The sequence below is a fragment of the Procambarus clarkii genome, chromosome 18 (genome assembly GCF_040958095.1).
Source record: "Procambarus clarkii isolate CNS0578487 chromosome 18, FALCON_Pclarkii_2.0, whole genome shotgun sequence".
Lineage (NCBI taxonomy): Eukaryota > Metazoa > Arthropoda > Malacostraca > Decapoda > Cambaridae > Procambarus > Procambarus clarkii.
The window spans coordinates 38,546,476-38,558,975 of record NC_091167.1 but is presented as its reverse complement, the minus strand read 5'-3'; the positions used below and the strand labels follow the sequence as shown (position 1 = coordinate 38,558,975).

The 12,500-nt window shown below is 39.8% G+C and overlaps 1 protein-coding gene across 1 annotated transcript in view; it reads left to right on the top strand.

The window, feature by feature from the left end:
• Nucleotides 1-9,052, top strand: part of LOC123754616 (neuronal acetylcholine receptor subunit alpha-9-II-like) — a 10,742-nt gene extending 1,690 nt beyond the window's left edge. The window contains exons 5-9 of the mRNA XM_045737089.2: nucleotides 1,544-1,678; nucleotides 4,013-4,121; nucleotides 5,405-5,504; nucleotides 7,625-7,703; nucleotides 8,452-9,052. Of these exons, the coding sequence (XP_045593045.1) occupies nucleotides 1,544-1,678; nucleotides 4,013-4,121; nucleotides 5,405-5,504; nucleotides 7,625-7,703; nucleotides 8,452-8,870 (842 nt within the window). The 3' untranslated portion in view covers nucleotides 8,871-9,052. The remainder of the gene's footprint in view (nucleotides 1-1,543; nucleotides 1,679-4,012; nucleotides 4,122-5,404; nucleotides 5,505-7,624; nucleotides 7,704-8,451) is intronic.
• Nucleotides 9,053-12,500: the final 3,448 nt, after the last annotated feature.

Genomic DNA, 12,500 nt, shown 5'->3' with positions numbered 1-12,500 from the left:
GTATTGTAGGGATTATCTTAAGTCCGATTAGTGCAGGTTTATTTCAATCTGAATTGTGTTTAAGTTACGAAATCTGAATTCGAGAGACATCTACGTGTGACGATTAGTGAGAATTGTAGAGCAATATATTAATACATATGTGTTCGAAATTAGGAAGATAGGATATCAGGGCACATAAGACAAACTCTTAAAATAACATACACTTTTTTAAGTTTTTTTTCTATCTTGCCCTTGTTAGAAATATGCAGTTCAGTGGGATTGTGATTCAATCCAATCAACGTAGGATTGCTTGAGGGGTTTCAAGGGTAGGATAGACAAATCCTTGAGTGAGTTTGGTTGGCTGTATATAGGAGCTGCCTAACAAATTTATATCCTCATGTTTACTCAGTCACATACACACACACACACAGAGCCATATCTAATATCTAATATCTCTAGCCACAGAGATATTAGAAAGAACTTTTTTAGTGTCAGAGTGGTTGACAAATGGAATGCATTAGGAAGTGATGTGGTGGAGGCTGACTCCATACACAGTTTCAAGTGTAGATATGATAGAGCCCAATAGGCTCAGGAACCTGTACACCTGTTGATTGACAGTTGAGAGGCGGGACCAAAGAGCCAGAGCTCAACCCCCGCAAGCACAACTAGGTGAACTAGGTGAGTACACACACACACACACACACACACACGCGCACACACACACACACACACACACACACACACACACACACACACACACACACACACACACACACACACACATACACATACACATACACACACACACACACACACACACACACACGACCAATTCCCGGCCGAGGCAGAAACAAATGGGCAGTATTTATTTCACCCTGGTGCCCCTGTTCACCTAGCAGTAAATAGGTACCTGGGTATTAGACAGCTGCTACGACCTGCTACCTGGGAATGTGTGAGTTTGTGCGTGTGTTAGAGAGAAATATATGTAGTATATGTAGTATATATAATATATGACATAATAGAGGAAAAAATAGATCAGTCTGCTGGCCCAAATAATAAACACACCCACGCACACAAGCACAAAGGACATTATCAGGAGAAAGCGCCAAGCCATCATGACTACATAGCACTGGGGAAGGGATCAGGATAAGTATTTGGGATGGGACGGGGGGGAGGGGGGAAAGGAATGGTGCCCAACCACTTGGACAGTCGGGGATTGAACGCCGACCTGCATGAAGCGAGATCGTCGTTCTACCGTCCAGCCCAAGTGATTGGACACACACACAAGCACAAAGTTGAGTACAAAAGGACAAGAACGTCAGAGCACAATTCTAACCAATTACGAAGATAATTGATAATACATAGAACCCAATATGTTTCCCCAAGCACATAACCTCAGTCCCCTTTCTCTTCTAAATAAATTATTATATATGTCTCTCATCCCTTCATACTTCCTCCCTTCTCTCCCTCTCTCTCTCTCTCCTCCTCCTTTCATCCTCCTCCTCCAGCCCTTGCTCTCGCCCTCTCCCGTTCGTTCATTGCTCTCTCCCCTGGACCCTGGCAGCCCTGATGACGTTCATGCTGCCGGCGGAGTCTGGAGAGAAGGTGAGCCTCGCTACCAACGCCCTGCTGGCTATGATGGTCTTCCTCATGTCCATGACCCAAGAGATACCCCCTACTGAGAGCGTCCCCCTCATCGGTAGGTCTCTCTCTAAGGTAGGTCTCTCTATAAGATTGGTCTCTATCTAAGGTAGGTCTCTCTATAAGGTAGACACTCTGTCTAAGGTAGGTCTCTATCTAAGGTAGGTCTCTAAGGTAGGTCTCTCTATAAGATTGGTCTCTATCTGAGGTAGGACTCTCTATAAGGGAGGTCTCTGTCTAAGGTAGGTCTCACTATAAGGTAGGTCTCTGTCTAAGTTAGGTCTCTATCTGAGGTAGGACTCTCTATAAAGTAGGTCTCTATCTACGGTAGGTCTCTATCTAAGGTAGGTCTCCATTTAAGGTAGGTCTCTATCTAAGGTAGGTCTCTCTATAAAGTAGGTCTCTATCTAAGGTAGGTCTCTAAGGTAGGTCTCTCTATAAGATTGGTCTCTATCTGAGGTAGGACTCTCTATAAGGGAGGTCTCTGTCTAAGGTAGGTCTCACTATAAGGTAGGTCTCTGTCTAAGTTAGGTCTCTATCTGAGGTAGGACTCTCTATAAAGTAGGTCTCTATCTACGGTAGGTCTCTATCTAAGGTAGGTCTCCATTTAAGGTAGGTCTCTATCTAAGGTAGGTCTCTCTATAAAGTAGGTCTCTATCTAAGGTAGGTCTCTAAGGTAGGTCTCTCAATAAGATTGGTCTCTATCTGAGGTAGGACTCTCTATAAGGGAGGTCTCTGTCTAAGGTAGGTCTCACTATAAGGTAGGTCTCTGTCTAAGTTAGGTCTCTATCTGAGGTAGGACTCTCTATAAAGTAGGTCTCTATCTACGGTAGGTCTCTATCTAAGGTAGGTCTCCATTTAAGGTAGGTCTCTCTATAAAGTAGGTCTCTATCTAAGGTAGGTCTCTATCTAAGATAGGTCTCTCTATAAAGTAGGTCTCTATCTACGGTAGGTCTCTATCTAAGGTAGGTCTCTATCTGAGGTAGGTCTCTCTGTAAAGTAGGTTTCTATCTAAGGTAGGTCTCTAAGGTAGGTCTCTATCTAAGGTAGGTCTCTATCTAAGGTAGGTCTCTATCTGAGGTAGGTCTCTATCTGAGGTAGGTCTCTCTATAAAGTAGGTTTCTATCTAAGGTAGGTCTCTAAGGTAGGTCTCTATCTAAGGTAGGTCTCTATCTAAGGTAGGTCTCTATCTAAGGTAGATCTCTATCTGAGGTAGGTCTCTATCTAAGGTAGATCTCTCTATAAGGTAGGTTTCTATCTAAGGTAGATCTCTCTATAAGGTAGGTTTCTATCTAAGGTAGGTCTCTCTATAAGGTTGGTTTTCTCGAAGGTAGGTCTTTCCCTAAGGTAGGCCTGTCTGTAAGGCAGGCGTCTTGGGGATTAGGCACTGGCCTCTATGCCTAATGAAGGTATAGTTTGGGTTAAGTTCAGTTATGTTAGGCTAGATTTAGCTAAGTTGAGTTATATTTCCTTCCTTAGGATAAGTGAAGCTTAGGTTAATTTTATTTTTATTTAGGTCGACTTTGTTATAAATCACAAATAGAGAGAGAGAGAGAGGTAGCTTCTCGATAACTGTAGCAACTTTTCAAAACATGTATATTTCTGAACTGAGTAAGTGTCTAGTTTGACACTAATGTCTTTAGTTCAGTTTTGTGCTTAATAAAATTTTGATTCATTACATTATTTACTCTTTATTTATGGTGTGCGTGTGTGTGTGTGTGTGTGTGTGTGTGTGTGTGTGTGTGTGTGTGTGTGTGTGTGTGTGTGTGTGTGTGTGTGTGTGTGTGTGTGCAGGCGCGTTTGTGTAGAGTTTATCTAATAAATATTGGGTTATTTGTATCATTTACAAACTGGTGAATATGCTGTGGGGTAAAGCTAGTGGCTACCTGTATTTAAAACAAATGTCATGTTTTATTCTACATCTGTGTCCAGATAACACAAGAATCCCATTGAATTCTTATTCCAGTTGTCCTCTATATCTTCAAGTGAGCAGCACAGCATTCCCTTATCTCACCAAAGAAGCATCAGATCACAGCATATGATCATCCCCGCATGCTACCATTTTACTATCCCATCAACTCATCATCCAGGAAAGACATCATCCCTGTATCCCAGCACCCAAGTACTCCATCCACGTACCCCAGCATCTGATCATCTCACCACCCATCAGAGAATCAGCATTCCAGCTTCCTAGCATTCCGGTATCCCAGTACATATATACCTCATTACGTACTCCACAATCCCAGAGTCCCAACCTCTCATTATCCCAGTCTTCAAACATTACCACATGCCACGTACAAACATGGCTGTATCCTACCATCTCGGTACAAAAAAAAAACATTCCAGTATCCTGTGGGAGAAGGTCCCTATCATCCAGGTGTTCTTCCCTTAGGTCGTTACTACGGGGGATGCATTCTCATGTTGGGGATAAACATCGTGACTTCTGTCTTCTCTCTTCGTTGTCATTATCACTCCAGCTCTCCCGTGCCAGGAGCACTCAGGTGAGAGAGAGAGAGAGAGAGAGAGAGAGAGAGAGAGAGAGAGAGAGAGAGAGAGAGAGAGAGAGAGAGAGAGAGAGAGAGAGAGAGAGAGAGGGAGAGAGAGAGAGAGAGAGACAAACAGTGAGAGAGAGAAATGACGTGTATTAAAATCTATATGTTAAGTCTTAAGTCTTAAATTTCAAACTTGGTTGCACTGATCATCATGAATGCAATGAGAATTGCTTAAAATTGTAAAATGAACATTAGAGTAAATTTTTTAACGTCCTTCCCAGTTAAAGAATAACGTAGGAATATTCTGTAGAGCAGATACGTGCTAGAATAATAATTCTAACACTTGCAGCTAGATTAATTCTAACACATTCACACACACACACACACCTAATCTAACATTGTTCATTGTGCACCTATTGTGCACTATTTAACACAAGGGGAACACGCACAAGGGGACACAGGTGGAAACTGAGTGCCCAAATGAGCCACAGAGATATTAGAAAGAACTTTTTTAGTGTCAGAGTGGTTGACAAATGGAATGCATTAGGGGGTGATGTGGTGGAGGCTGACTCCATACACTCTTTCAAGTGTAGATATGACAGAGCCCGATAGGCTCAGGAATCTGTACACCTGTTGATTGACGGTTGAGAGGCGGGACCAAAGAGCCAGAGCTCAACCACCGCAAACACAACTAGGTGAGTACAACTAGGTGAGTACCTACAGAGCTGCTCAGTGGATAGTTGTCCTTGTCCCATATATTGTACATGTGCGAACAAGCCTGAATATTGTACATATATCACAGCCTCTAACCCTGCAGCCATTTGTATTATAGGCCCTGTAACCCTTTAGCCAAATATAGAATATTAATGACCCTCTAACCCTGCAGTCACATATATTATAGGCTCTGTAACCCTGCAGTCATATATGTTAGACATAATCTACTAGAAAACAATATATTTCAAGTCCTTTACACCAGCAGCCATATTATATATATATATATATATATATATATATATATATATATATATATATATATATATATATATATATATATATATATATATATGTGTATAACTTAAAGATTTTTCAATATTCTTTTTAAGAACATATTCACTGATCTCCTTTGCTATTGCTTTGTCTTTATCTATTTACTTATCAGAGAATACCAGTTACATCTCCTTCCATGTTCCGTATATTAAATCTTAATGACATGCTTCTGTTATTCCTTAGTGTCTCCGAATGAATTGTGATTGACAGCTTGGCCCCTCTCTGTCTCTTCCTTTCCACAACAGCGCCGTGGGACGGTTCATGGGACGGGTGCTTCTGGTCTCACCTGGGAAGGACCTCAAGAAGATGTGGGATGATGATTATCACTCGAAAGTAAACTCCGTGGTTTGTTTTTGCTATAATTTACCTGACTGTATCTCTTGAATTAATTGTGATCTTATTGACGTATCTGCGAATGCATAGCTTTTAAGCAACGTTTGGTGAAATCTTTCACTTGAAAGGCAAGAACATAAGCAACTTACATGTCATAAAAAAACTAAATTAAAATTATTTCTTTGTGTTAAATCCGTTATAAATATAATTATTTTTTAACGACTTGTCCAATGTCTTCCAGAATTTAAGTTATTTCACGTAACCGTGTCTCTTTGGGTCTGCTTACGCCTCTCTGCAATGATCCCATAACATAAATGTTTAGCTCTAGGCTGTTATTTTCAGCACTAGCCCACTAACATGTAGTTAGTGAGGGTTAGCACCGGTCTCTATTTTTTAAGCACTTGGCTTTAATATTTAGCCCCCCAGGCTGTAGTCCCTAGACACTCACCACTCTAGGCCTTCACTTTGTACTTACCTGTTGTACTAGATTTGTGTGTGCAAGACACGACTCATGCGCACACTCGAGGACTTCCTCTCAGAGTACATTGTCGCTCAATAATGTCGTTCCCCGAGGCTCTGTTTCCGTCCCCACATCCCACTAACACTTGCCTCATCTACTTGGACTATTGGTAGATTGAAGGGGGGTGGGATTTATCAGGGGAAAGCGCCAGGTTATTGCGACTATATGGCACCTGAAAGGGGGTCAGGATAAGGATTTAGGATGGGATGGGGAGGAAGGAATGGTGCCCAACCAATTGGACGGTCGGGGATTGAACGCCGACCAACATGAAGCGAGACCGTCGCTCTACCGTCCAGCTCAAGTGGTCGTGTGTGGTAGATTGAAAGTCTAGCTTTTTTTTATACTGGTCGGCGTTCGATCCCCTATAGTCCATGTGATTAGTCACCGATCCTTACCTTCGTCCTTTCCCAGCTCCTTGTTCTCCTGTCCTTTCCAAATGCTGTATAGTCACTCTAGCTTAATGCTTTCTCATGATACTTACCTAGCCACATACTAACACACAACCAGACAACACGAATCCTTGTAAGATAATTTTAGTGAATTCCAGTACTATAACACTATCTTCGTTTTTATTAGTAATATGAAACTGCAAATACCTCACGAATACAACCATTCGCTTACTTATAAAGTGGTGTAGAGGATTTACAGAAGAAAATTGGGTTATATAGAACAACTGCGGGGTTATATATAAGAAAATTGGGAGTTATAGAAAAGAAAATAGGATGTTATAGAGATGAAAATTGGGTTACTTGGAAAAGAAATGGCGTTAAGTAGATGAAAATGTTGTTATATAGAGGAAAATGTGGTTAGATGAAAATGGGGTTATATAGAAGAAAATGTCGTTATATAGATGAAAATGAGAAGCTATGTTGAAGAAAATTAAGTGTTATGTAGAAGAAACAGGGGTGTTAAATGGAAAATAGAATCCTATATAGAAGAAAATGTGGTATTATGCAGAATAAAAAGGGGTGTTATATCGTAGAAAACGGAGTGTCATAAAGAAGAAAATAAAATTAATATGGATGATAATATATGTAATATATGAGAAATTAGGGTACTACATAGAACAACATTGGGGAGTTATATCGAAGAAAATGGACGCGTCTATATTGTGCCTGTGTCACATAAAATACAACTGTAGACAAGATAAATTTTTGTCTTTAGGTGAGGAAGGGGGAGCGGGCCTCCTTCAGAAGGTCCCGGGCGCCGACCGTGGCCATCAAACGCTTCCTCGATCTTCAACTGCGTCGTGTGGTGAGTGTCTTTGTTTACACCAGAGTCACTCATCTGACTCTGGAGTAAGTCACTCGTCTGACTCACTTCTGATGCCTGGTCATCTGCCAGGATTTGTAAAGCATTTTCTCCTCCACTTACAAAATTTATCAAACCTGTACATCATTTCTAATTGATCAAACAGTTTACGAGCTCCGAAGCACTACGAGGTTGGTTATAACAATAATAACCTTGTTTTTGCGAAGTGTCTTAGCTCGTAAGCTGTTTATTGACATTACGTAAACAAAGCCGCCATGATTATGGAAACATATTCAGGTTTCGTAAGGAGTTGTGCAAATGCTGGATGAATTCTGGCCCACTGTTTCGTTCTTTCCAGGAGAAGCGGCGAGACTCCAAGGTGAAGGTGGTACAGGTGGAGCCCCCTGGCACACCTGGACGAACTAAGGCCTCCTCCATGGGTGAGTTTTGCCTTGAAACTACGAGGGAAAATATGTATATTCACTCTTTCTTCTTTTCTGCATATTGCATACTTCTGTTTTATTGTATAGTTACGTTTTTGTATGCATATTAATGTGATTATTTGTGTAATATATATATATATATATATATATATATATATATATATATATATATATATATATATATATATATATATATATATATATATATATATATATATATATATATATATATATGTATGTATATCACGAAAATAAACACGTGATTAAGAATGTGACAATGTCAGACCACGGAGGAAAATGAAACAGGAATTTCCTTAAGTACTTTCGTATATTAAATACATCTTCAGAAGGAATGAATGATTCATTCCTTCTGAAGATGTATTTAATATACGAAAGTACTTAAGGAAATTCCTGTTTCATTTTCCTCCGTGGTCAGACATTGTCATATATATATATATATATATATATATATATATATATATATATATATATATATATATATATATATATATATATATATATATATATATATATATATAAATATATATATGACCACTTAGTTATGCTTGTGGGGATTGAGCTCTGGGTCTTTCGGCCTGCCTCTCAACTGTCAATCAATCAATTTTACATACACACACACACACACACATACACACACACATACACACACACACACACTCACACACACACACACACACACACACACACGTGTTTCTCCACCAACTAACCATACACTTAACATCAGCAGACGAGTACCACCGTCGAAGCCTCGACGCCCTCGAGGGGATCCACCATCTGCTGGCAAACAGGGAAGACAAGACCACTGAAGACAGCGCCACCGCCGCCTCGCCCCACGGCCAGGAGTGGCGCTACCTCTGCCTCGTCCTCGACCGATTCTTCTTCGTCGCCTCCGTCGTCGTTTTCGCCGTCTTCAATCTGGCGGTGTTGATGTCGTCCCCCCACAGCCAGGAGTTCATCTACTGCCCCAACGGTCCCGGCACCTGCCCCGCGGATTGGGATGCGGACCGTGTTGGTGCTATGGTGGACTCTGGGAAGGGTACTGGCACAGAGTCCGGGCACCATGCCAATACCCATGCAGAAGGGTCCATCAAGGGGCCGGTGATTGGCACTGATGGTAGATATTATGGTATTATAGATCCTTGAAACTGTCGGTTAGGTTTCCGGATACCCGGAATAGGTTTCACGTCCATTAATACCAGGTGTTTCAGTACGTGAGATAGAAGTACTGACTCTGGAATGGGTACAGGACGATACTGGTTCAGTAACTTTGTTTAATTTAAACAGAATATACGAATAAAGGAAAGCTGCAAAGGCCTATTGGCCCATACGAGGCAGCTCCTATTTACTTCTACCCAGAATAATTCACATTACATATATATATATATATATATATATATATATATATATATATATATATATATATATATATATATATATATATATATATATATATATGTCGTACCTAGTAGCCAGAACTCACTTCTCAGCCTACTATTCAAGGCCCGATTTGCCTAATAAGCCTAGTTTTCCTGAATTAATATATTTACTATAATTTTTTTCTTATGAAATGATAAAGCAACCCTTTTCTCTATGTATGAGGTCAATTTTTTTTTATTGGAGTTAAAATTAACGTAGATATATGACCGAACCTAACCAACCCTACCTAACCTAACCTAACCTATATTTATAGGTAAGGTTAGGTTAGGTAGCCAAAATAGCTAGGTTAGGTTAGGTTAGGTAGGTTAGGTAGACGAAAAAACATTAATTCATGAAAACTTGGCTTATTAGGCAAATCGGGCCTTGAATAGCAGGCTGAGAAGTGCGTTCTGGCTATTAGGTACGACATATATATATATATATATATATATATATAATGTCGTACCTAGTAGCCAGAACGCACTTCTCGGCCTACTATGCAAGGCCCGTTTTGCCTAATAGGCCGAGTGATTTTCTTTATTTTCAATAAACTATTTCTATTTAGTTTATTTGAATTATTATTATTATTATATTATATTAAGACCATAATTTATTGACTTAGTTGTGATAGTTTAGGTAAGGTTTAGATAGGTTATGTTAGGTTAGGTAGGGTTGGTTAGATTCGGTCATATATCTACGTTAGTTTTAACTCAAATTTAAACAAATTAACTTGTACATAATGAAATGGACAGATTTATCATTTCATAAGAATTTTTTTTTTAAATTATATATATTCAGAACAACTTGGCTTATTAGGCAAATCGGGCCTTGCATAGTAGGCCAAGTACGACGTTCGTTCACGATTTTTTGCTTATAACGCGTAAATAAGCCATAAAAAGAAGAATGAACAAGCTTATTTACGCGTTAAATACATATTTAACTTCAGTATTATTAACGTAGGCTGCAGTGTGTGGGACACACTATACCATTGGTAAGCAACACAACATATGAATGCGTGTTCTTTATTTTTCATTTATCCAACCTTATGTTTGTAAATCAACTATGTGTGTACTTTTCCTGAATAAAGAATTTGAATTTTAAATTTTGTTGGCTGTTACTGACCTGCGCAACAACTATTAATTATATTTCAAATTCCAGTTTGAATGAATGCAGAAATAGTTTATAGAAATATCATCAATGTAATATTTTTTTCTAAATACCTTTAATGTAAATGTTTTGGGAGCAGGAAGTATTTGTAGATATAAATATATCCCTTACTTTGCTAAAATTTTAAAATTTATTTTAGTTAACCATGACAGCTAAAGCGGATGTGTTTTCTTACACATGAAATGATATTGTAGAAAACGATTTAATTTCCCAGGTAGACTTATATAATAGCAGGATGAAATGTCTGATACAGTTATTATAATAATAATTATTCATTGTGTCGGGGGACAGGAAGCCAGAGTGTATTCATACACGGTAGACTTATACCGAGGTCCCTCCCCCCCCAAGGCCGAATTCCTGACCCCGCCCAGGATGCAACTCCACAACAAACTGACTAACTCCTGAATACCTACTCACTGCAAGGCAAAAGGAAATGTGCCCAACCATTTTTGTCCCACCAGGGATTCGAACCCGGAATTCTGGATTGCGCGTCGAAAACAAAACCTAAAAAGGGTTTTGATAATTTATATCTTTGTATTAATAGGAAGCTGTTTGTGACCTGTTGAAGTACAGTCTCCGTGGTGTAGTGGTAAGACACTCGCCTGGCGTTCCGCGAGCGCTATGTCATGGGTTCGTATCCTGGCCGGGGAGGATTTACTGGGCGCAATTCCTTAACTGTAGCCTCTGTTTAACGCAACAGTAAATTGTGTACTTGGATGAAAAAACGATTCTTCGCGGCAGGGGATCGTATTCCAGGGACCATAGGATTAAGGACTTGCCCGAAACGCTACGCGTACTAGTGGCGTACTAGTGGCTGTACAAGAATGTAACAACTCTTGTATATATCTTGTATATATCTCAAAAAAAAAAAGTCCTCTTAGCCAAGGGTAAGGCTGTTTAAGCATGACTACTTAACCCGCTATTGGCCAAACCAGCTATTCCTTATCCTTTGATTTCCAGGACAAGAAGGTGGTTATTGAAGAGTTCAAATCACTGGTGCTAACCCATTTGGACAACTTTAGCCATGCTGGAGACACCAACAACAAAATAACATATATACTTCGGAAAAAAGTTGAAGGCAGAGCGATAAAAATCCTCCCAGAACTAAGAGAATTCCCATACCATGAAATACGGAGGTGTTTCAGGACCAACAAAATTACAAATCAAATTTACCAGAGCGGATCTCATCGAGACCTTTAAAATATTAAACAAATTGGAGACTACTTGAAAAATATCCAATGTAACTCATTCAAGGGACAACAGCTTCAGGTTCAACAAGCCACACTATATGACAGAAAACAGGACATGCTTCTCACCCAGAGGAATCACCATGTTGCCTATCATGGAGGATAGGCAACAGAGGAATCACCTCATGGAGTTTTCTATCCGCTGAAGCCGTAAATGCCAGAACTGAATTACAATTCAAAATTCAGTCAACTGGAAAAAATCCAGAGGAATGGGGAAAAACTTTACAAGCCAACCGGCTTCCTGTTCCACATGAAGGCTACTAGAAATGGTAGCCATCACGCAATTTCAGGTATAATAGCTAAGAGGTTGGGCTCAAGAACTCGATCTTACTCCAGTAGACAGAACTACGTAGGAAACCAAAGCAAGGAACCAAAGCTTGACCATACAACACAACTAGGTGACTACATGTAGGTGATTGTATCTATACGTGACCACATCTAACTAGGTGACTCCATGTAGGTGACTACATGTATGGGACTGCATGTAGGTGACTACATGTAGGTGACTACATGTAGGTGACTACATGTATGGGACTGCATGTAGGTGACTACATGTAGGTGAGTGCATACACGAACACTATCACAGAAAGTCTGTCTCTTTCTGCAGTTATTCACAATGACAAAAGTCATGTACAATGCACTAATTGTATTTCAGAAACATACGTGGAGGCGAATATTTCATAAATATTCCTAGACCTTTTATAACACATGCACTATACTTAGCTAAATAATTTACTATAAATCCGGGGTAAACGAACTCGGCTATAAATGCATAAACATTAATTTACAATATCTAAACATTTATCAACAAGGATTTTGAATTTGAATTGAATTCTCTCAGGTTCTATATCCTGATTCATACTTGCCTTTCACCCAGTCCTCACACAGGCCTATCCAAATCCTCACCCAATCCCCCCCCCACCTGGTCCTCACCTGGTTCCCA